The following is a 21,498-nucleotide window of genomic DNA, read 5'->3' on the forward strand; positions in this document are numbered from 1 at the left end:
CACCCCGCCAAGTTTCTTCAGGTTAAGACTGGACACCTATCCCGACAACGGCCACCTGCAGACTAAGCACTGTGAGGAAGGGCCATGGACAGTCCTTGGGGACTGGTGGGACTGTCAACTCGACCAACGTCTTGGCTAATGACAGGGCCTGCTCATCAGGACCAGCTCGGCGATCCTCCTGGCTCTGGCCTAGCTCATCATCCCCACGTGGCCCTAGAGCCATTGTGAGAGACGTGTGGCTAGCCTGCCCTTCCTGGGAAGGGCCTTTCTTATGGTTCCAAGAGACAGGGAAGTTACAGAACTGATTTTCCCTGAAGAACCAGGTCTGATCCCAAGTGGACACCTGGACATGGGATTACAAGGAATCTGGGGCTACATCCAGGACGACAGGGGGCGGGGGCTCAGGTCTGCCATGCGCAGGCTCCGTGTACTTTTTTTTTTTAATATTTTAATTATTTCTGGAAGAGAGAGACAGTGTGAACAGGGGAGGGTCAGAGAGAGAGGAAGACACAGAATCTGAAACCGGCTCCAGGCTCTGAGCTAGCTGTCAGCACAGAGCCCGATGCGGGGCTCAAACTCACAAACCGTGAGATCATGACCTGAGCCGAAGTCAGAGGCTTAACCAACTGAGCCACCCAGGTGCCCCAGGCTCCGTGTACTTTCAACCACCGGAGACGTTCATCAGAGGCAAGGAGGCCAGTACCCACGAGGTGGGAGCTCACCTGTCAGCATGGACTTCTATCCTCCCCCTAGCAGTGAGAAAGACTCCTCTAACACCCCACTGTGTCTCCAAGGAGATACGGTCTCCAGTTTGGTGAAAATTCACCTTTAAGGATGGACATTTAGTGAGAAACACCTGAAGCCGCAGCCCGGTGCATCAAGTGGCCAGGATTCTCCAGATCCTCCTGCGCCTGGCCCCCACCTGGCCCCAGCATCACTGGGAATTAGCTCCTGCCTCTGCTCAGAGAGGCAGCCAAACACACAGCGGGCCAAGAGACGGTCTCTGGACACGTGGGGAATGCAGCCAGCTCCCCCGTAACACTGTACAGGCTCCACGTGAACTGGGATTTGCGCTGGGCCAGGCATTAGCTTGGCAGGGGGTCGTCACTCTTGCAGACACAGCAACCACCCTTGGGAGCCAAGAAAGCCCTCTGTTGGACTGAGGTCCACGGCAGAGGCCGCCTGCAGCATCAGTTGTCGGAACCACTGAGCTAAAGAAGAAGAGGTGCTCCCCACAGACACCCACCACTCAGGAGTCCCCCTGCCGGGAGGGCGGACAAAAACCCGCAGGTGGAAAGGAACAACTCAACTCCATAAGCAAGGAGGACTTCTGTTTTCAGCTGAGGGTCAAGGTCAACAGCTCACAGAGGCAAATAGGTCAAAGTTCATGATCTCGTAGCCCAGAAACATGCAATGCGCACAAGAGTAAGGGCTCCATTTCTTTTCATCCTCACACCCCCACCTTACCAATGAAGGAACAGGCTCAGAGGGGCCCAAGGTCACCCAGCATGACGTGAAGGAACACGATTCCACACAGGGCAGTAGGACTCTTAAGCACACATTACACTGTGCCTGTTGGCACAGGTCCCTTCCTCGCAGTGGGGTCACCAGCAGGGGAAAGGAGGCCACCGGGCTCGTGATCACTCAGTGTCTTCATGCTGGTGTGGCCACTCCAGAAGGGCAACCAGAGAAAGTTCCAGGCCGCCGGTGCTCTCAGTGCCAACCTAGCTCAAGTCCACCCTTTTATTTTCCATCAAAGCACAGACCCAATCTTTATGCCAAGGCCACTGGAGAGTTCTAGTGTCCTCCAACCCCCACCAGACAACTGCCCCCCGTATCTGTTCAGGACGGTCCTTGGCTCACCTTGTTCTCACGCTCCCAAGATAAACACTCAAGAGATCGTGTCAGCGGTTCCTCCCAGAGGCTTGCTAAATCCCATGTGCTCTGAATTCACCAATTTAACCCGGTATTTTCCATCCCTAGAATGTACAGGGTAGTTCCAAGTACTCACAGGCACCTAATTACACGGTCACAACCCTTCTCACCCAAGTCCTGGGACGGAGCTTTCTCCTCTGATCGGCACCATTAGAGCAGGCACCAGAGCGGCCTGCAGGGGGAGGGGGTGGTCAGTCAGTAGCAACAGGACTGGGGCGTCCCGAACAGGGGCAGCCAGTGGGCCGTCATAGGTGGAAGCACTGGGGGATGGGGAGTAGGAAGAAAGAAGACAAGGCTTGTTCGAGCTCCGTTCACTCACTCCTCCAATACTCAAGGCGCCCAGCATCTACTGTGTTAGCTGCAGGGTTCAGGCCTCAAGAGCCAGAGCCGAGGCAAAGGTCCAGGACCCCCTCTCTCGTGGAAGTACGAGTCCAGCAGGCGACAGACCATCATCAGAGAGGCCCCCACATATGTAACTAAGCCCAGTGTCCGGGCTATGAGGAAAAGCCTGCCACAATCTACAGGAGCACAGCCTGCTCCATCCTGAGGGTCGGGGGCAGGGGGGGAAGGAGGAGGGGGAACGCTGCCCCAAAGCCCCTCAGGTCTGCAGGCTTCCACCTCCAAAGCTTCACATTTCTTCTCCTCTGTGCGGTTACAGGAAGCCACTGCCAAACTTCCCCTTAGATACATGTCCTAGAGCCTTTTCCAAATCCTTTAAAGGAAGGGCAAAAGAGAGCCAAGCTTCCGATTACTTGGGTGTCAAAACCTGTAAAAATAAAGGACTCGGCATCTAATTGTCCTTAATGCTTTAACAGAATATTCCCCAGTAAAATACTGCCTAGCAGTTAAACCTCCAAAGCGAGAGGAAACCGCCATAACTCAGCCTCGAGGAAGGTAGAAGAACAGAACTGCAACACATCAGACAAACTGCCACCTGTTTTTCTTCAATTTAGAGCTCCACGATCTGTCTTCCTGTCAATAGGTCTTGCTACGTTAAACTTTCTGAGAAAGCTGCATTCTCCAGTTCTCCGTGAAGATTTGGGGGGAAAGCAGTACAGGGCACAGTCAACAAGAAGCTTTAAGCCTGGTCACACCTAGCAGGAGACGGGCCAGATGGAAGCTTCAGAGCCAGGCGCGATTTTGGAACTCCGAAGACACAGGAGGTGGCCCCCTTTTAAACCATCATTATTCTGGGACTGCCAATGGCCAGGGCTGGGACAAAAACAAAGCACAACACTGCAAGGGACACACTGTGACTCTTACACAGTAATAAAACCATCCTGATGATGCAAACAGGGAGATCAAGGGCACAAGGGACACAGAGGTTCAAATCCCAGCCCAGCCTCTGTCAATGTGGGAGCTTGGGGAACCTGCCTCCTGTAAACAGAGAGCCCTGAGATCCGGCTCACTGGCTGGTGTGAGGAGTAACTGAGCTGATGGGAGACCCAATAAACCCTGGGGCTCAGAAACCACTTTTGAAAAGGGAAAAAGAAAGCAGTTACTGAAACACGTTTCAGCTCCAGTTTATGGACAGCCTCTGTTCAGGGGCCTGTGGCCACGTTCGTTCATCTCCAGGCCCAAAACAGTCACCAGCTAAGTGGCCATGAAGAGCCATCGGCCTGTGTGCAGGACAGGAAGAACCCAAGGAAGGCCTTGATGGCCACCGCCCTGGAGATGCCGGCTCACCCCATCCTCTGCAGGAGCACCTGGACGTCCACCAAAGGGGGGCACCCGGGGTTTGCTGCACAGACCGTGCAGGCTCTCCAAAGAGCCCTACTGTGAAGCCCAGGGCACAACCCATCAGCCCACACGGTCTCCTCTCCGGATACCATGATGCAAAACCTTGACATGACCACCGGTAGGGGCCCTGACCCCTCCATCCATAAACCGGTTTCCTGGTCCATATGTGGGAGGGGAGGATTCAAAACCTCACTCGGGACCTCCTCTTAACGAGAAAGTTACAAAAACCAACGATGCTACTCTCTACACTCTATGGAGATTATGCAGATAATAAATGTCACTAGCATGGCTTCTTCTGAGGGCCTGAACTACCTGTGCCAACATTCTGAGTACAAAAAAAAAAAAAAAAAAAAGGGTAGGCAAACTCCCTTCACGAGTCCTCCCTGAAATTGCTGAGCACTCCAGACTTCGAGGCCACACAGTGCATAGGTACTGTGCCAAACAACCGTCCGCTCATGTACAAGCATCGGCTGAGTGGCTTGAGTGACAGGCACTGAGGAAACCAGAACAGCCAAGCGGGCCTGGACCCGGACCCAGGTGGCAGACATCCATGAGGGGAAGGAGGTCTTCCTCAAACCAGAACGCTCAGAAACATCCAAGAACGCGCAGTGTGAAGAAGTTTAAGACCAGGAGGGAGTCTGACCTCAGCCATAGCAAATTCTTACTAGACGCATCACCAAAGGCACAGAAAACAAAAGCAAAAATCCACTATTGGGACTTGACCAAAATAAAAAGCTTCTGCACAGGAATCAACACCACCAAAAGGCAGACTAGAGAATGGGAGAAGATATTTTAAAAAGACTTATCTGATAAAGGGTTAATATCCAAAATCTATAAATAACGTACCAAATTAAACACCCAAAAAACAAACCACCCAGTGAAGAAATGGGCAAAAGAATAGACACTTTTGCAAAGATGACATCCAAATGGCTAACACGCACATGATAAAATGCTCAGCATCACTCATCATCAGGAAACACAAATCAAAACCAAACGTAGATACCACCTCACACCTGTCAGAATGGCTAAAATTAACACGAGAAACAAGTGTTGACAAGGATATGGAGAAATGGAAACCTCTTGCACCGTTGGTGGGAATGCAAACTGGTACAGCCACTCTGGAAAACAGTGTGGAGATTCTTCAGGAGAAACTCAAAGTAGATACCCTATGATCGAGCAACGGCATGATTAGGTATCTAAAGGATACAATAATACAAAGTTAAAGGAGTACATGCACACCCATGTTTATAGCAGCATGAACAATAGCCTAACTATGGACAGAGCTGCAAGGTCCATCAACTGAGGAGTGGATCAACATGTGGGGCATATACATACACATACACACAGCAGAAAATCCCTCAGCCACCAAAAAGAATGAAATCTTGCCACTTGCAATGATGGAGCTAAAGTCTATTAGCGTGAACCAAGGAAATTCATCAGAGAAAGATAAATACCACATGATTCCACTCCTATGTTGAATTTAAGAAACAAAACAGATGGACATATGGGAAGGGGGAGGGGAAAAAAGTGAAGGAAACAAACCATGAGAGACTCTTCAAGATCAAGAACAAACAGAGCTGATTGGGGATGGGCATTATGGAGGCACTTGTGATGAGCATTGGGTGTTGCATGTAAGTGATCATCATTCAATCCTACTCCTGAAACCAATATTATACTTATGTTAGCTGTAATTTAAATAAAATTTTAAATAAAAAACAATAAAGACTAAGACCAGAGAGGAGGGAGAAAAGAGGTCTAGAGAAGGAGAGAAGCCTGCTTAGACCAGGCTGCCCACACAAAACAGACCTGATCAATTCGTCATCCTCTTAAAGGCCTTTGCTAGTTCCCCACCCTTCACAGAACCAGAGGCCAACTCCTCAAAGGGACCTTGGGAATCTGTCCCCAGTTCACTCTTTCAGAACCTCCCTTAATCATTCCCCAAATACACCCTAGGCTCCAAGACTCTACAGTGTAGCCACCCCATGCTACCTGCAGCTTTCCTCAATCCACCATCCACATCTGTGCCTCTCTCCCCTTGCACCAAATCTCTCCGCCCAGCATGCCCTTTTGGGAGATGCTGGAACACAGAGACAACATCTTTGTCACACTTGGATCCCTGGGATCTAGACACCATGTAACAGGCTAAGATGGTGATCGAGATCACTGGAGAATATAGAACAGCCTCCATCCATGAACTTCCTATGCCAAAGACAGCCTGTTATGTGTCTTTACTGCATCATCTCCTTCTGTCCTTGCCATCCATGAAAATGCTCTAGATGATCACCCTCTTACAGACTGTTAAGAATTAAAGCTCACAGAGGTAAAGTAACTTGCCCAAAGTCACATGGCTAGTGAACCAAGCAGGTGCTTAGTACAAAGCTTTGAGCCAAGGTCTAACTCAAAAGCCATTCTGCTCATCACCTTGGAGGCAAATGAATATACCATGGGCCACAAAAAAGCACCGGGCCATCCTATGTAACGAAAGTGACATTTTCTAACACAAGAGGACAACACACAAGGCACTGAGCACAGACCACGATCTGTCCTCAAAATACCGATTGTCCCCTTCTACTGTCTGTACGGGATGACAAGTTGCCCTACTAAAAACAAACATTTCTCTCCATCCCTAAGAGTTGGTTCCGGCCACTAAAATGCAAGAAACGGTCCTGAGAGGTGGGTGACCTCTTTAAAATAAGTCAGCACATAGCGGTTTGGTTTTTTTTCCTTTCCCCTACTTCATCCGTCTTGCTGCATAGAATACAGATATAATGGCTGGCACTCTAGCAGCCTTCTGAGACCATGAAAGGACCTTAGAAAGGGGAGCCAAACCCAGCAGAGCTACACACAGGCAACTGACCAATGTAGATTTGCTCTTTCAAGAACTTTCTGGGCTCTGCCACATGCCAGGCTTGTGCAGGGCCCTAAGACAGATCAGTGAACAAAGGAGACCAAGACCCTTGTGAGGCTTGCAACCTAAGAAAAAAAGGCAACAGTAGTAAACATATTAAAAGGGCTAGAAGATGGCAAGTGACATAGGCAAAAAAGGAGAAATTAAGGGGGACTGAGAGGAAAAGGAAAGGGAGAGAGCCCATGGGGAAATTTTACAAATATCTGAAGTCCATGAAGAGAAAAACAAGATCTAAAAAAAAAAGCCATTTAGTTAGTACTTGGTGAAGCCTCCCCGGGAAACAGCCCCATTGAGTGGAGAAGAAATGTGGGGGCCACGTGTGGTTTCAGTTCCACGTAGCTACAGCAAGGCGGAAATGGAGCCTCTTTCCACTCTAGGTAATTGTTTACAACTGCCTTTGGAGCATGGTTCCCAATGGAGTTTCATTGAAGCTCCGTAGGTGGTGTTCCTGGACCCCGCCCCCCAGCGGCACAGCTCTGCTCTCCGGGACGTGCATCTGGGGCACCGAAGACAGACTATGCTTGAAGCAGCAGCTCTTCTGCCTAAAATGTTGGGATCATTTGGCCATAGGAGTCACGGGGTGGTAGGGGAGCCTCTCCCATATCTGCACGTGGGACCCGGCACCCAGCACCAACTCCGTTAACTTTCATTTGCTCGGTGAGCAAATGAGCTTCACCAACTTCCCGAATCCCTGCACTTGACAGTTGTCGCTCTTTAAGCTGCAGTTCTGCCGCTGCCAAGAATATCTCCCCTCCGCTGAGCTTCCTGTTGCTTCCCTCCCCTGCTCCAAAATCATAAGAACTTGCTTGGCAGTGATGTCACTGTCACTGTCACCGCCTGCAAGGCATTCACATGCCAGCTATATTTAAGACCCAGGCTTCATGTGCGGTGACATGGAAATTGCCACCTTGTGAACCGTACCAGAAAGGCAAGATTTGAGAAATTTTCTACGAATAACCAGGTTACAAATTCTGCCTCTCCGAAGGCAAAGAGGCCAGGGCGTTCAATTCAGCAACGGGCTCCAGCTTCTGGGGTCGGCCAGGTCCAAGGGATGCTTTCCAGCACTTCTGAGCAGCGCAAAGGCAGACACTCACTCGGGGCGCACGCGGTCTCTTCCCATTGTCCGCCTTCCCTGGCTCTTTTTCACTTTCTCCTCAAAACCCTTCTGTTGTTTTTATTTACTCCTCCAGACTCCTCTACCGACTTCTCATTAGAAAAGCACAGCAAATGGAATGTTAATGAATGGTAAACGCATTCCCCTCCTCCGTGGACAATTATCATAACCTTTTAATCAGAGTTCTATCACAGTTATTGGTTTGGGTAATTCTTTCTCTCCTGCTCCTGTAACTCTGATGGAGGAAGTGACGGGCTGCAGCAGGGTTTCAGACACAAGCTTTTCCCTGTTCCCTCGGCAGCTGCGAATTTTTTCCGCATCTTGATGAACGGCCCAAATCCATGTTTGGTGCACATTTCACCGTGAACATCTGGCACCGACTGCTAATGGCTCTGACGCTTCACCATTCAACATGGGCACGTGCTTCAAAATGCAGCTGTTCCTGCAAATATACCTTGCTGCTTACTCCCCCTAAAAATGTTAGTTCATCAACAAAACCTGGGTCTTTGATTGGATTCTGGAAGCGTCAGAGAAAATAAACAAGCACATGGCTTTCTCCCTCATACGTGACTGCTCTAACAGATGCCGTGATGCTCCCGCTCCTCTCTTCCAGTCCCTGATTTTCATACAGAAGATGTTTCCAAGAAACTCATGGGGGCCACAGAATTCTGAAGGGAGTGTGAAGAACTTCGCGGACTCTCCACCTTACATCATGTTTGAGAAGGTACTTTCATCATTTTCAGTTCAGGTGGTAACGCAGCCTTTTTCATTTTTCTATCTGGGGGAGGGAGGGCCCCCATGTCTCTACTCCCTCAAGAAAACTCAGCTGGAAAATCATCCATGCCAAGAACGCCTTCACCTTCCACACTCCCAAAAGCAGGAGCCAAGCAGCCAAGGTTACAGACCGGCTCAAGCTCTCTGGGTGGGTCCCCTGCCGCACCCTGCAGCCAGAGCAAGCCGCGGCTTAGGCCTTTAACGCTTTCATAGCCTTTGCCCAGTGATCCTGTTCCTGCCAACGCACAGAGGAAAGAAGGTGATATTGGGGGGGGGGGGGGGGTAGTGACAGACACAAGGCTACAATCTCAGAAACCCAGAAGCGGCTGCAACATTGGCCCGTGTGGAAACCACCTGGTCACATATGGCCGCCTCCTTTATAGCCTTCAGGAAGTACAAAGAGGCAGGCCCTCCACATAGTGCTAAGGGATTATCAGGGCACACCTCTTTCCTGGCAAGGACTTTAGCAATACAGATCAAGGGGCTTTACAGATACCTTCTAACATGGGGCTTTACAGATACCTTCTAACTCTGCTTCTAGAAATCTAGATTAAGGACTTCTGGGGGTGCCTGGGCAGCTCAGTTGGTTGAACATCCAACTTCAGCTCAGATCATGATCTTGAAGTTTGTGGGTTCAAGCCCCACATCAGGCTCTGTGCTGAGAGCTCAGAGCCTGGAGCCTGCTTCAGATTCTGTGTCTCTCTCTCTCTGCCCCTCTCCCATTCATGCTCTATCTCAGTCTCAAAAATGAATAAACATTAAAGAAAGATTTACAAATCTAGATTAAGGACTTTAAAATCAAAGAGCTTTACCAAAAAGTACATTCGTGGAAATCCTACTCCTAAGAAGGGGTGGGAAGAAGAGTGGAGAGGAATGGTCAAGGAAATGGTGTGAGAAACAAGGGCAAAGCCAAACAGACTTCCACACAGCCTCTCAAAGGGATGCCCACAGAAGGGAACAGTGTTAGGAAACCTATATGATAGGATGCTAATTGCTTCTCAAAGCAGACCAACCTACAGCGTCAGAATGATCTGAACTATGTAAAATGAATACATATAAAATCAACTGGGATAAAATACCTCATAAATATACATTAATGGTAATGTTGTCCAAAGCATCTTCTTCTTTAAACCTCTCTTATTCTCAAGACTTAAGGATTGTAATTTGTACACTTTTACATCCTCGCGGGGGTGGGGGGGGATCTCTAAACATAAAGTCTATAGAGAAACAGAAGAAAATGTTAATTAAAAAACACACAACCACACTGATGGCGGTAGAACCATTCACAAATTGGACTTAAATGGTCTAAGTGGGGAGACCACCATTATACTGAAGCTGGGGGATCTGGGACCTTCTTTTCAACATATGCTGCTTGTACAACCTGGAGGTGATTTTTTTTTTTTTCAAGCATGGCAACAAGGGCTTTCTCACGAACTCTCCAGCTGGCCAGTCATGGCAGAATCCTGCCCTGGCATCCCACTTGCATGCATCTGAATATGAAAGCACCCAATTCAGTGTCAGGGGAGCAAACCAAGCTGCAGGATGTGGGGATCATGCCCAACGCTCATCGGCAGATCCTTCAAAACCCACCAAAAGCAAGCCTGCATGGTCCTCATCGTTAGCTTAACAAGAAAATCAAAAGCAAAAATGGCAAATGTGAATGGTTCGTCCTTCTTATAGTGGATCACAGTATTTTAGTTTTCGAACTGCAACAAAACTCCCAATTTTGCTGCGAAAGAGACACACACACACACACACACACACACACACACACACACACACACACGTAAGCCTTGAGCTTTCCATAAGCCCAAGTGGTTTTAGAGAACTTCCCCTTTCACATCCCTGCTACTCCAAGTGTGGGTCAAGAGCCAAGGCAGCAGCACCCAGAGCTCGTGAGAAACACCTGCTAACCACCCCACCCAGCCACGGTTGCCAGGTGCACTGGTTGTGAGGGGTTTGAGGAAGGCTGCTCTAAGCCTCTACACCACCAGCCACCTTGGCTACGCACTGGACTGACTTACTGGGGCAATGTGGGTTTTGCTGCTGGAGGTGGACTTAACTGGTCTGGAGAGCCAGCTTGGACAGTTTGGGGGGTTGGGGGGGGGGAGTGAGTAGACAGAGTTTTCAAAGCTCCCCTGGTGAAGGGAAGATAGAGCCAAACCTAAGCAAGGCATTTACCACCTCAACCCAAAGAATTCCTTATTAGAAAGTTAGTTACATCTGGGGGCGCCTGGGTGGCTTAGTCGGTTAAGCGTCCGACTTTCGCTTAGGTCATGATCTCACGGTTCGTGGGTTCGAGCCCCGCGTCGGGCTCTGTGCTGACTGCCAGCTCAGAGCCTGGAGCCTGTTTCAGTCTGTGACTCCCTCTCTCTCTGGCCCTCCCCTGCTCACGCTGTCTCTCTCTCTCTACTAGAAATAAATAAAACATAAAAAAAAAAAAAAAAAAAAAAGAAAGTTAGTTACATCTGAGCCACATCAGGCTAGATTAACTCCAGAAAATGATGCTTTTCAAGCTTGGATGGAGGCATAATTTACTTCCACGAAACCATTACCACAACCACGACAGGCTTCTACTAAGTACTCACTCAGGGCACTCACTGTGCTTAGCACTTTTCATGCATTATCTCTTCAATAGGATCTTGAGAGAGAGAAGATTATCCCAGTTTTCTAGATAAGAAGCATTAGGGGTACAATTACCACCGGAAATGACACAATAGAAGTGGCTAAATTACTTCCATGACCTTCAGAGTGAGTTTCTCACTCAGCTTACCCTGCTCTTCACCTTGAGGAGGGGGCTCCAATGCAAGACTTGCCCCAGACGCTTACACTATGCTTCCTGGCTAAGAAGGGCCCAGTCAACTCAAATACGAAAAACTGTCAACCAAAAGGTTAAAATCTTTACATATATACACATACATGAAGATATATATATATATATCCACTCCTGGATTTTCACACCTGCAGGTTGTAGCCAGCTGCATTTTTTTCATCTCTGACTCCATCCTTCACTGAATTTTGGAAGCATCCAACTTCAGGAAACCGGCTCCCCCTGACCATCTTGTCTCCTGCCCTGACACATGCATTTTCTACTCCTCCCGGCCCCACCCCATACACTTAACTCTCCATAGGTGTTCTGGTACAAGTCATAAAGGACTGTCAGCCGCTGACGAGGGCATGCTGGAGAATGACAGAGTCCCACTTACTCAGCTAATGTGACTCAGCCAAGTCCAAGAACCAGTGACCTTGTGGAAAGCAAGCTTTGTGTTCAAGGGGAAGTGAGGGACAGGAAGGAGCGCCCGAGTAGGCTGGTACACAGCGGGAGATCCAGAGAGACTTCAGTGTGGTCATGGTCTAGTTCTTGGGCAAAGCCACTCAATGACTCCAGCAACTGAAAATGGACCCGAAGGCTCCTCAACACCCAGTTCTGATGGCACATTTGCAAATGGCGTTGAAAACGAGAATAGTGGGTAAGGGCCAAGGCAAGGACAGTCCCTAGGAACACCGCTGTCTCCCAGAGGTGTGGACACAGGCATTTCTAAAGCCCTCTGGTGACTAACACATGGCCAAGTGTAAGCAATGCACAAGTATGGAGACGTTTCTGGCCATCGCAGAGAAGATGCGGTGCTACTAACATTGGGGCGGGGGAACAGGGGGCCACGGGGACACCAGCAGTCCTGACGGCCAAGGCAGTCCCACACTCAAGAGCAACGTACATCCCACTGTCCTTTCAATGACCCTAGGACCCTTCACACAGGTGCGACATTCGTCTATAGGCTGAGGCCTACGATCTTACTCGTTTCACACACACCAGCAGACTGGTTTTTACCCCAGAATCCACCCATGCATGCTCTGCTCGGTCATTTTCTGTTCTTATAAAGAACTCGTGACCTTACTGCCTTTAAATCCAAACTCCTACATTGGAAGTAGGTGCAAGCACTGAACCGCACCATCATGCTCTCCAGCAAAGCCATGCCCAACCAATAATATATTGAAATCCACCTTTTATTATATGTAACTTTTCCTTTTCTTTCTCCTTGGTAGTAGTTAGGGAGTTATACTCAATTTTTAATAATTAGCTCCCATCCGTAGGTTACTATAACTATTTCATTTCAGTAAAGGGGAACCTTACCAAAAATTTTCCCCCAGGTATTTATTTTTAAAAAAGGAATACAGAGGGGCGCCTGGGTGGCTTAGTCGGTTAAGCGTCCGACTTTCGCTTGGGTCATGATCTCGTGGTTCGTGGGTTCGAGCCCCGCGTCGGGCTCTGTGCTGACTGCCAGCTCAGAGCCTGGAGCCTGTTTCAGTCTGTGACTCCCTCTCTCTCTGACCCTCCCCTGCTCATGCTGTCTCTCTCTCTCCTAGAAATAAATAAAACATTTAAAAAAAAAAAGGAATACAGATTCTTCCAGAGCCCGAGAACCCTATGTCCACAAGATTCAGTGACTGCTAATGAGGTCAAATTATTTGTTGGACATTAAGATCCAATGAAGGAAAGACAGAAAAGAGGACACAGGACCCACGCTGGACCTTCAACACGGACTATTGGACTCCTGGGATTAAAATCATCCTCAGTGTGGGTAGGAGGGCACCTGTGGGGAGCACTGGGTGTTGTACATAAGCGATGGAACACTGAATTCTACTCCTGAAACCAATATCGCACTGTATGTTAACTAGAATAAAAATTTGATAGAACAAAATAAAAACATCACTGCGTTTAGACAGACAGTGAAGACACGTTCTGTCCTTTTCCACAAAAAAAAGATACTCCTCTAATTTAACAATAAAAAAAAGGCAGAGACAAACTTAGGGCAGAAACAGATTTAAAGGCTTCATAGGGAGCCAATTAAAGTCCCCCAGGGGAGGGCAACTGGAATCTCAAGATCCTCACCCAGCCTTCCCTTACAGACGGTGCCGTACAGTTCTGTCCCACACCCAGGACACGGTCACAGCAGCAAACTACTCAGCAGCCCCACAGGGACCAATAAAGGGGCGCTGGGCACAGAGGACTGGAAAAACAACACTGGGAGGCGCTGAAAGTCAAGTGAAGGCCAGTGAAGGGCCAAAGCCTCCAAGGTGCCACTGCAGGGGGACGCGGGGACAAAGGCAGGACCCGCAAGCACTCATTCTAGCCTCGGCATCCATAGCCACCCATGGCGAACGCACTGGCTAAGAAGAAATCAGGGACCAACTGGTGAGCATTTACAAGGAGGCTGGAGCTCTGCTCGGGGCTTGAGGAGCATTAGCTCATGTCCTCGTCCCCAGCCACCTATGCCGAAGGGCAACAGACAGGATTTATCTGCCCATCACCTCATGGCAGTCAGTCATGACCTTCTGCTCACTCCTGTCCACAACAGACCCAGTGAAGAGTTGAAGATGTTCTATATGGACATCACAAGACAGTTTCTTCTCTTTTGCAGGAGGCTTGGTGCTACCAGAGGCCATCTTTACTGTGTGCCAAGGCCCTGCCCGAGAACACCACGAACAGAGAGGACACAGAGCCAAGAGCAGAGCAAGGACCTCCCAGGGGAACCCGGGTCCTGAACAGAGTGCCTAGTCACATCAACATAAAATTGCCCTGTTGATCCAAAGTAATTTGATTTGGGTTTCTACAGACAAAATCTTAAGAATATTGGTTAAGATTATGATGCACCAATTCATGGACAGGGAAAGGGAGATGGGAGAATGTGCAAGGTGGCCCAGCCAGGAGAAGGGTCACCCAGCCAAGGGGCAGACAGAGCCCTTGCAAGCCAGCTGTCCCTAGGACACAGCACACAGCCCCCTGCTTTCCATGCCTACACAGGGGGTATGGAGAGGACCCATGCAAACCCACCACCGTTTCATTTTCAGCAGAGGAGGACCCAGAGGCTCTCAAGTGTCCAGGGAATGGCTCCATCACACAACCAGCAGCACGTTCTTGTTCGCACCCCAAAGCTCCTGAACAGGAGATCAAGTTGTGGCCAAGAGGAATAGTGAGCCTGGTCCTGACAGAAGACAAGGCCTGGAGCAGGGCTCTGTCAGCCCACTGGGATCTCCTCAGGACACGGTCTCCACCCTCTCAGTCAGTCATGACCAGATGCACAGGTCTTCATGGACCTGGAAGGTTCACAGTTCAGGCAGCAATTTTCCTTAGGCGCAGAAGAAACACAACTCACTCCAATCCCCTGATTACCCAAAGAAGCCTGGTCAGTTAGGACTCAGGATTGTTAACAGAAGACCAGTCACAAACTGGCTCAATTAACAGAAGGAATTTATTAGTTCCTATCACTGCTGATTCCAGAGGAACAACAGCTTCAGGAAAGAATGGATCCAGGAGCTCAAGGTCTAGGATCAGAATGTGCCAGTTTCTCTCCCCCTCCATTTTTCCCACTGTGTTGTTGCCACTTGGGGTCAGGATCTTCCCACATAGCAGCAAAGATTGCAGCCAACAACTCCTGGCTAATAGTAGATCCTTCTCAAGAAGGCTGTAATTGAGGGGCACCTGGGTGGCTCAGTCGGTCAGACGTCCAACTTCGGCTCAGGTCATAATCTCACAGCTTGGGGGTTCAAGCCCCCATGGGCTCTGTGCTGACAGCTCAAAACCTGGAGCCTGCTTTGGATTCTGTGTCTCCCTCTCTCTCCGCCCCCTCCCACTCACACTGCGTTTCTCTCTCTCAAAAATAAACATCAAAAATTTTAAATAAAAAAGGCCATAATTGGCTCTTATCAAATAAACCTGGCTACATGGCCTTCTGGGAGCCAATCCGCGTGACCAAGAAATAGAACAAGCCAGCGGTCCAGGCCTGCTCCACCTACTCTGCTCTGGAACCCAGGTGGGCGGTGGTCAGTTCCAGGGAATCATGCAGAATGGGAACAGAGAACCACACCCACCAAGGAAGACTGGGACAGGGTCTACCCCAGGGGGCGAAAAAATCTGCTTCCAGACAGACCCCCAATGATCCCTGCCTCGTGGCCATCAGGTCCCCATGTGGACTCCTCCCACACTCCATCAGGGTTGATCTGGGTGACAAGAGACAACAGTGAAAGGGTAGGGGCCTCATTCCCAAGAGGAGGTTGTCAGACATGTGGCTTCTGGGTTGGGTAGGTTCTCTTGCTCTTGGCTTACTCGCACTCCAGAAGCCAGCTGGTGGGTTGTGAGCAGCTCTACTCAACGGGCCCTGGGGCAGGGACCAGAGAACAGGGGACTCTCCCAACAGCCACACAAGTGAACTTCAAAGTGGACGCTAGAGCCCCAGCCAAGCCATCAGAGGACTGCAGTCTCATGGTCAAGTCTGACGGACAACCGCCCATCTGAGCCATTCAGATTCCTAACCCAGAAGAACCGGAGAGGACCATGAGGATTTGTTTTCACATTGCCAGGTTTGGAAATAATTTGTTACACAGCAAAAGCTAACTCCTTAAATGAGCAACAACAGGAAACACGCCAGCAAGAAGCCAACAACACAGATCACCTGCTTCTCTCAAAGGCAGTTCTCATGGAAAGGTCTTCTTCCTGTGAACCTGGTCTCATCACTTGCGCATTCTTCATTCAGCAGGAAGGGAGGCCATTATTTAGGGAAGGATACTCGCATACCTTGATCTGTTACTCACTGTAAATACCTCCACCTCAGCACTGAGCAGCCTGGGGCCACAGAAGCACTGGGCTGGTTCGACAACCTTGTTCTGGGCTGAGCCCCCACAGCACCAAAGGAAAGCCATTAATTTTGAGCAAAAAGGAATGTGATAAAATACAGAATTCATTCTGGGGTTTTTCATTTTTACAACCACACTCAGAGCCAGTAAAAGACATATATACAGAAATACACAGTATTCCCATACTTACAGGAGAAATAATTTCACTTTTTAGGGTCTGAAAGAGCCTAGCATGTAACTCTTTCTGCACCACTCATTGAAGTTTGGGTTTGGATTAGGTAAGGGTCTTAGTAATATAATTATTGTACTAGAGAAAAATGAGGATGGTGAACATTTATTGAGCACTTATGATGCATATTTATGGAGCTAACATATGGTCTCTCATCTTATACTGCAACAATGGTGAGCTACAGGGTTTTCTCATCATCATCTTACAGCTAAGAAAACAGAAGTTAAGGAGCACCTGGGTGGCTCAGTCAAGTGTTTGAGTCTTGGAATCAGCTCAAGGGATGATCCCAGGGCCACAGGATCGAGCCCCATGTCAGGCTCTGCACGGAGCATGGAGACCGCCTAAGATCCTCCCTTCCTCTCTCCTTCCCAAACCCAAAAAAAAAAAAAAAAAATTGTTTTCCTGTTCCACTCATGGGCTACAATTCTCCCCAGAATTATCATATAGGGAAACACACTTCCTGTACGATACACCTGACCACGGTGTCCAGGGGCTCACGTCCTTTCAAATACAAGCACTCGGTGCAGACGATCGTCCCAGCTCATAAACGAGGAGACGCCCACCTGTCCTCGCCCAGCCACCACCCAGAAACACACAACCTGCAAGCAATGGAGCGGGCACTCCAGGCTCAGCAGACTTCCAGCACAATCCAAGAAGGACCAAGAAGAGAAGTCTCTCTGTGATTCAGAACCAGTGTCTCCACAGACTTCAGCCTTCACTGTAAACACACACAAGGATACCAGCTCCCTGGCATGGGCAGGCTCAACGGTGGTCCCGGGGAGAAAAGGCCCAGGACTGGAGGCGTCAGAATCCTTTAACTGTCAGATGCTCCTGAGAGGTCATTTTAAAATATGAAGAAGTTCTAATTAAAATTAAATACGGGATTGTGGCCCAACTCCTGATGACACATGTGTCACACTCCATTAGCACCACACATCACCCAGCAGCAGCAGGGCGGTAAATGCTGCTATTGGTTACACAGCTCTTGACTCCCCTGCATATCAATGAGACAACCTTACCTCCTGGCCTTTTTTTTTTTTTTATTTTTTTTAATGTTTTTATTTATTTCTGAGAGAGAGAGAGAGAGAGAGAGATAGAAATACAGTGTGAGCAGGGGAGGGTCAGAGAAAGAGGGACACACAGAATCCTAAACAGGATCCGGGCTCTGAGCTGGCCATCAGCACAGAGTCCGACACGGGGCTCGAACCCATGAACCATGAGATCATGACCGGAGCTGAAGTCAGACGCTTAACCGACTGAGCCACCCAGGCACCTCTCCTGGCCTTATTTTTAATGTTTATTTATTTTAAGAAAGCAAGAACATGCACAAGCGCATGCACAAGTCAGGGAGGGGCAGAGAGAATCCTAAGCAGGCTCTGTGCCATCAGTGCAGAGCCCAATGCAGGGTTCAAACTCATAAACCAAACATGACCTGAGCCAAAATCAAGAGTTGGACACTCAACTGACTGAGCCATCCACATACCCCCTGGTCTTATTTTAAAGTAGCTTGAAAGAATCACCAATGAACTGCTTATCTTACCTACAATAGGAGGGGGAAAAAACCCAAACTCAAATGTCTAACAAGTGGCAATTATTTTAATGTAGTACATTAACTCAATGACATGCCACATCCAGGCATGTAAGTCGTTAACATGAAATGGAAGCGGTCCAGAGAAGCAGACTAAGAAATGACAAGCTAAAGATTTTCAGTGTAGTACATGAAAATCTTTGCATGTGAACAAATTCAGGAAAATTCACATTTTTATCCAACTGGAGATTTTGAGGGTCCTTTAATAAAATACAAACTAAATCACAGCCAAGGAAATAGCATGGCTCTTTAGTAAGAACAGGCTTGACCTTACTCTTCAGTAGGAAAATGCAGACGAAAAGCCTTCTGTCTGTGCCACTTTTCCCCCGTGAGGCTGTCAGGGAACCACAGGTGGGAGCGGACCCCTGCGGGCTCGGCTGGGCAGAAAGAAACACGCCTTCCCACCCACTGCTCCAGGAAACACGCTGGCTCAGCCTCCAAGGAGAGGGGAGAGGTGCCCTCCCCCCACCTGAGCCGACTACGGCACCTTGACCCAGCAATTCTACTTCCGGGAATTTTGCCAGCAAATACAGTCATGGGAGAATCAAGTCACTAATGCAAATCACGGTGGCATTATTACAAACCCCACTACCAGCAAAGCGTCACGAACCACCCTCAGTGCTTGGCAGTCAGCACACTGGTCGGATGAACTCTGGCGCAGACAACGAAATATCACGAGCTTGTATTAAGCTGGCAGGTCCCCGTACACCCACAGAGCACAAGCTCTAGGGAGTCGGGGGGTGCGGCGTAGAACACCCGACCACTTTCCATTAGGGGAGAATGAAGGGAGGAGGAGAAGCAGGTGCGAAGAGGAAACAAAGCACCCACACGGAGCGTCTCTGGAATGGCTCACACTGCCCACCTCCAGCGAGCGAGCTGGGCAGGCGGGGGGGGGGGGGAGGCGGGGAACCTAACCCTGTTAACCCGGTCTGCCTCTCTTGTTTTGAACCTGTGCATACTATTGAGCATTTATTTGAAAAGTTAAATTAAGGTTTTAAGAGCATCTATTCGGTAAGTTAAATTAAGGTTTTAAATGCACAGATTTCCATAGTTTCTTGTTTTGTTTGTTTGTTTTATAACTCCAAGAGCCAGCGAAGGCTGCACTTGGGGTCTTCACGAAGCAGCCGCCCGCGCCGGCCTCTCGGGCCCTCCGACCCCCTACCTTGCCAGCGCCTGGACCTTCATGACGTGCCGCTCCTCCTGCTCCGCCACCTTCTTTTTCAAGGTGTCGACCTCCTGCCGGAGCGCCGCGGAATGCTCCATCTCCCCGTCAAGCAGGTTCCGCAGAGACCTGGGAAGAGGGGGCCCGTCTGTTCAGCGCTGTCAGCAGAGCCCGCGGCGCCAGAACATAGTCATTCACCCTAAGTCCTAAGCCCTCGGTTCTCCACAAGGGCCTGCGTAACCCGGAATCGCATGTCAGGGATTTACAGAGATCCCAGACTCTGCTCCAGGGTCTCGGAGCGAGGAGGACTTGGCCCAGGCCCCGTGCCCCACACAACACATACGCAGCGCCCGTTAAGGGCCAACAAGGAGCTCAGAGAATCCCATGCCCGTTTCGAGGCATCCCACACCAAGGGACAGCACGCTTAGGGAGACCACTTTGAGACGGCCACCCCAGCGCACAGACTCACAGGAGGGCGTGCCAGGGAGGCCCCAAGTATCCTCAGAAACATCCCAGAGGAGTACCAACAGGGGCCCGCCCTCGGCTCCAGCGCTGCCTGACACACGCCGCAGCCCTCCCCCTCTGCCGCCTCCAGGTAAACCCACAGAGACCGCGGTCTCCAGTGCCATCTCATCTGGCATCGCCTGGGCCCTGTTCTGCACCAGGTTTGGGAGCTGGCCCTCCGAACTACGTCCACTGGTTGGTCACCCTTGGTCTTGAAAAGCAGACACGACAGCAGCTCTTCCAGAAAGAGCCACAGGCTGCCGCCAAGGAGTGAATCACACACAGCTCTATCTACTGGACCTCAGGTGGCTTTTTCTAGAGAACACTTATGGACTTTGGGGCACCTAACATCCCAAGTCTCGTGTACACATGCCGGCTGACATCAGGGCAGGAGCCCCAGTGTGGCCAGGAGCTTGGCACACACCCGCCCCTGTCTCTCCCTCAGTGCCGAGGCCTGTGCTCCTTCAGAGCTTTGAGAAAATTCCCTTCGTGGGGCCTGGAAACCACCCCCCAACACAAACGTGGGGTGACTTTCTTTTTTTTTTTTTGGCTGCAAAGGAGAAATTAACTGACAGTGACTATTGTTCTTCGTAAGGTAAGACAAAACCCACAGCTTCTTGCAAGAGAATAGCTCCAGCTGGAGGAAAGAAAAACAATCCTCTAATGTCTACAAGCCCTTCATTTTAAGCTTATTTTAGTTGGAAAATGGTGCTGTCTAAAGATCCCCTTTCTAAAAAATTATCTTTTGGGTTTGTTTGTTTGCTTATACGTGTTTCCATAAAAGGATGAGGAGAAGCGGGTCAAGCTGGGCCCAACATAAGGTTGAAAAAGGACAATGGTGATGGCGTGGCACCAGAGACCCCGAATTCCTGCTCCGAGGACACGGGTAAGAAAGCCACAGGGACGCACACGTGCAGGCTCCAGTGTGCACCTGCCCCACCCCCAGGCTCCCAGAGCCTCACCGGCACCGCAGGCAAATCCCTCCACCCGCCACCCTGTAACCAAGACCAGGTCCTGGCAGGGGGAGAAGCTCACATTCAAGGCAGCCAGAGAGCAAGGACGTGGCTATTGTGGGGCAGCCCCCCTGCAATAGGGCCCCCCACCAACAGGGCCCCCCACCTTCTCACCGTCTGCAGCTAGCCGGATTCTGACAAGCAGCCCAGCACCAGCCTGGCCTGGGCCTCCTCGATTTGAGAAAACTACTTCAGGAGGTCAGAGGAAGACAGAAGGAGGGATCTTTTCGAGTTGGTGAGAAGGTTCTCGAGTGGACCGTAGGGATGGCTGTGTGTGTCCACAACCACTGAACACCACTGAACTGTACCCTCTAAGTGGGTCAATTATGTAATGTGTGAACTGTGTCTCAGAGGCCCTTTTAAAAGGGAATTTTTTTTTAAAAGACTGTTTTACCAAACTCTTAATTTGTTCCAAGGTAGAGCCAGGACTGTAAGGTATTCATCCCCTGCCAACAGTAAAGTGGCATATCCCACACAGAAAGGACCCACTGGTCACCATTTCATCAACCAAGCACACGTCCCTTCGTCTGAGACCCTCCCCATCCCCAAGGGGTAACGTCAGAGAGATGAGTGCTCGGGCCTGATGGTCAGGGTACCTGTTCTCTTCTTCCAGCTCGTCTTTCCGGTTCATCATGGCCACAATGGCTTGTCGCAGTTCATCTGAGGAAAGAAAGCACGGTCGAGATTAATCGGCAGACCCCGCCTGTTATGGCGTCCCCTCACGGAGCTGCATCGTGTGCTATTTAGGGCAAGCGGTCTAGACGAGCTCCCCTTTTCCCTTTCAAAATTAATTCCTGTACCATCTGCAAGACCCGACGGGCACAAAGTGATCACTTCTTAGCCCCACGAAGACAGGAAGGCAAGACAGTGTGAGGAGTCGGCGGGGGGGGGGGGGGGGG

General features: G+C 49.8%; 1 protein-coding gene across 3 annotated transcripts in view; it reads right to left on the minus strand.

Annotated features, from left to right (window-relative positions):
* The window catches only part of SNX29 (sorting nexin 29), a 497,164-nt gene that overhangs the window by 353,729 nt on the left and 121,937 nt on the right, over positions 1-21,498 (minus strand). For all 3 annotated transcript variants that reach the window (XM_039233571.1, XM_039233573.1, XM_039233572.1), the window contains 2 exons: positions 21,196-21,259; positions 19,083-19,211 (listed from right to left, as the gene is read on the minus strand). In XM_039233571.1, the coding sequence (XP_039089502.1) occupies positions 19,083-19,211; positions 21,196-21,259 (193 nt within the window). The remainder of the gene's footprint in view (positions 1-19,082; positions 19,212-21,195; positions 21,260-21,498) is intronic.

This window comes from Hyaena hyaena, unplaced genomic scaffold (assembly GCF_003009895.1).
Source record: "Hyaena hyaena isolate Hyena2069 unplaced genomic scaffold, ASM300989v1 scaffold_76, whole genome shotgun sequence".
Taxonomy (NCBI): Eukaryota; Metazoa; Chordata; class Mammalia; order Carnivora; family Hyaenidae; genus Hyaena; species Hyaena hyaena.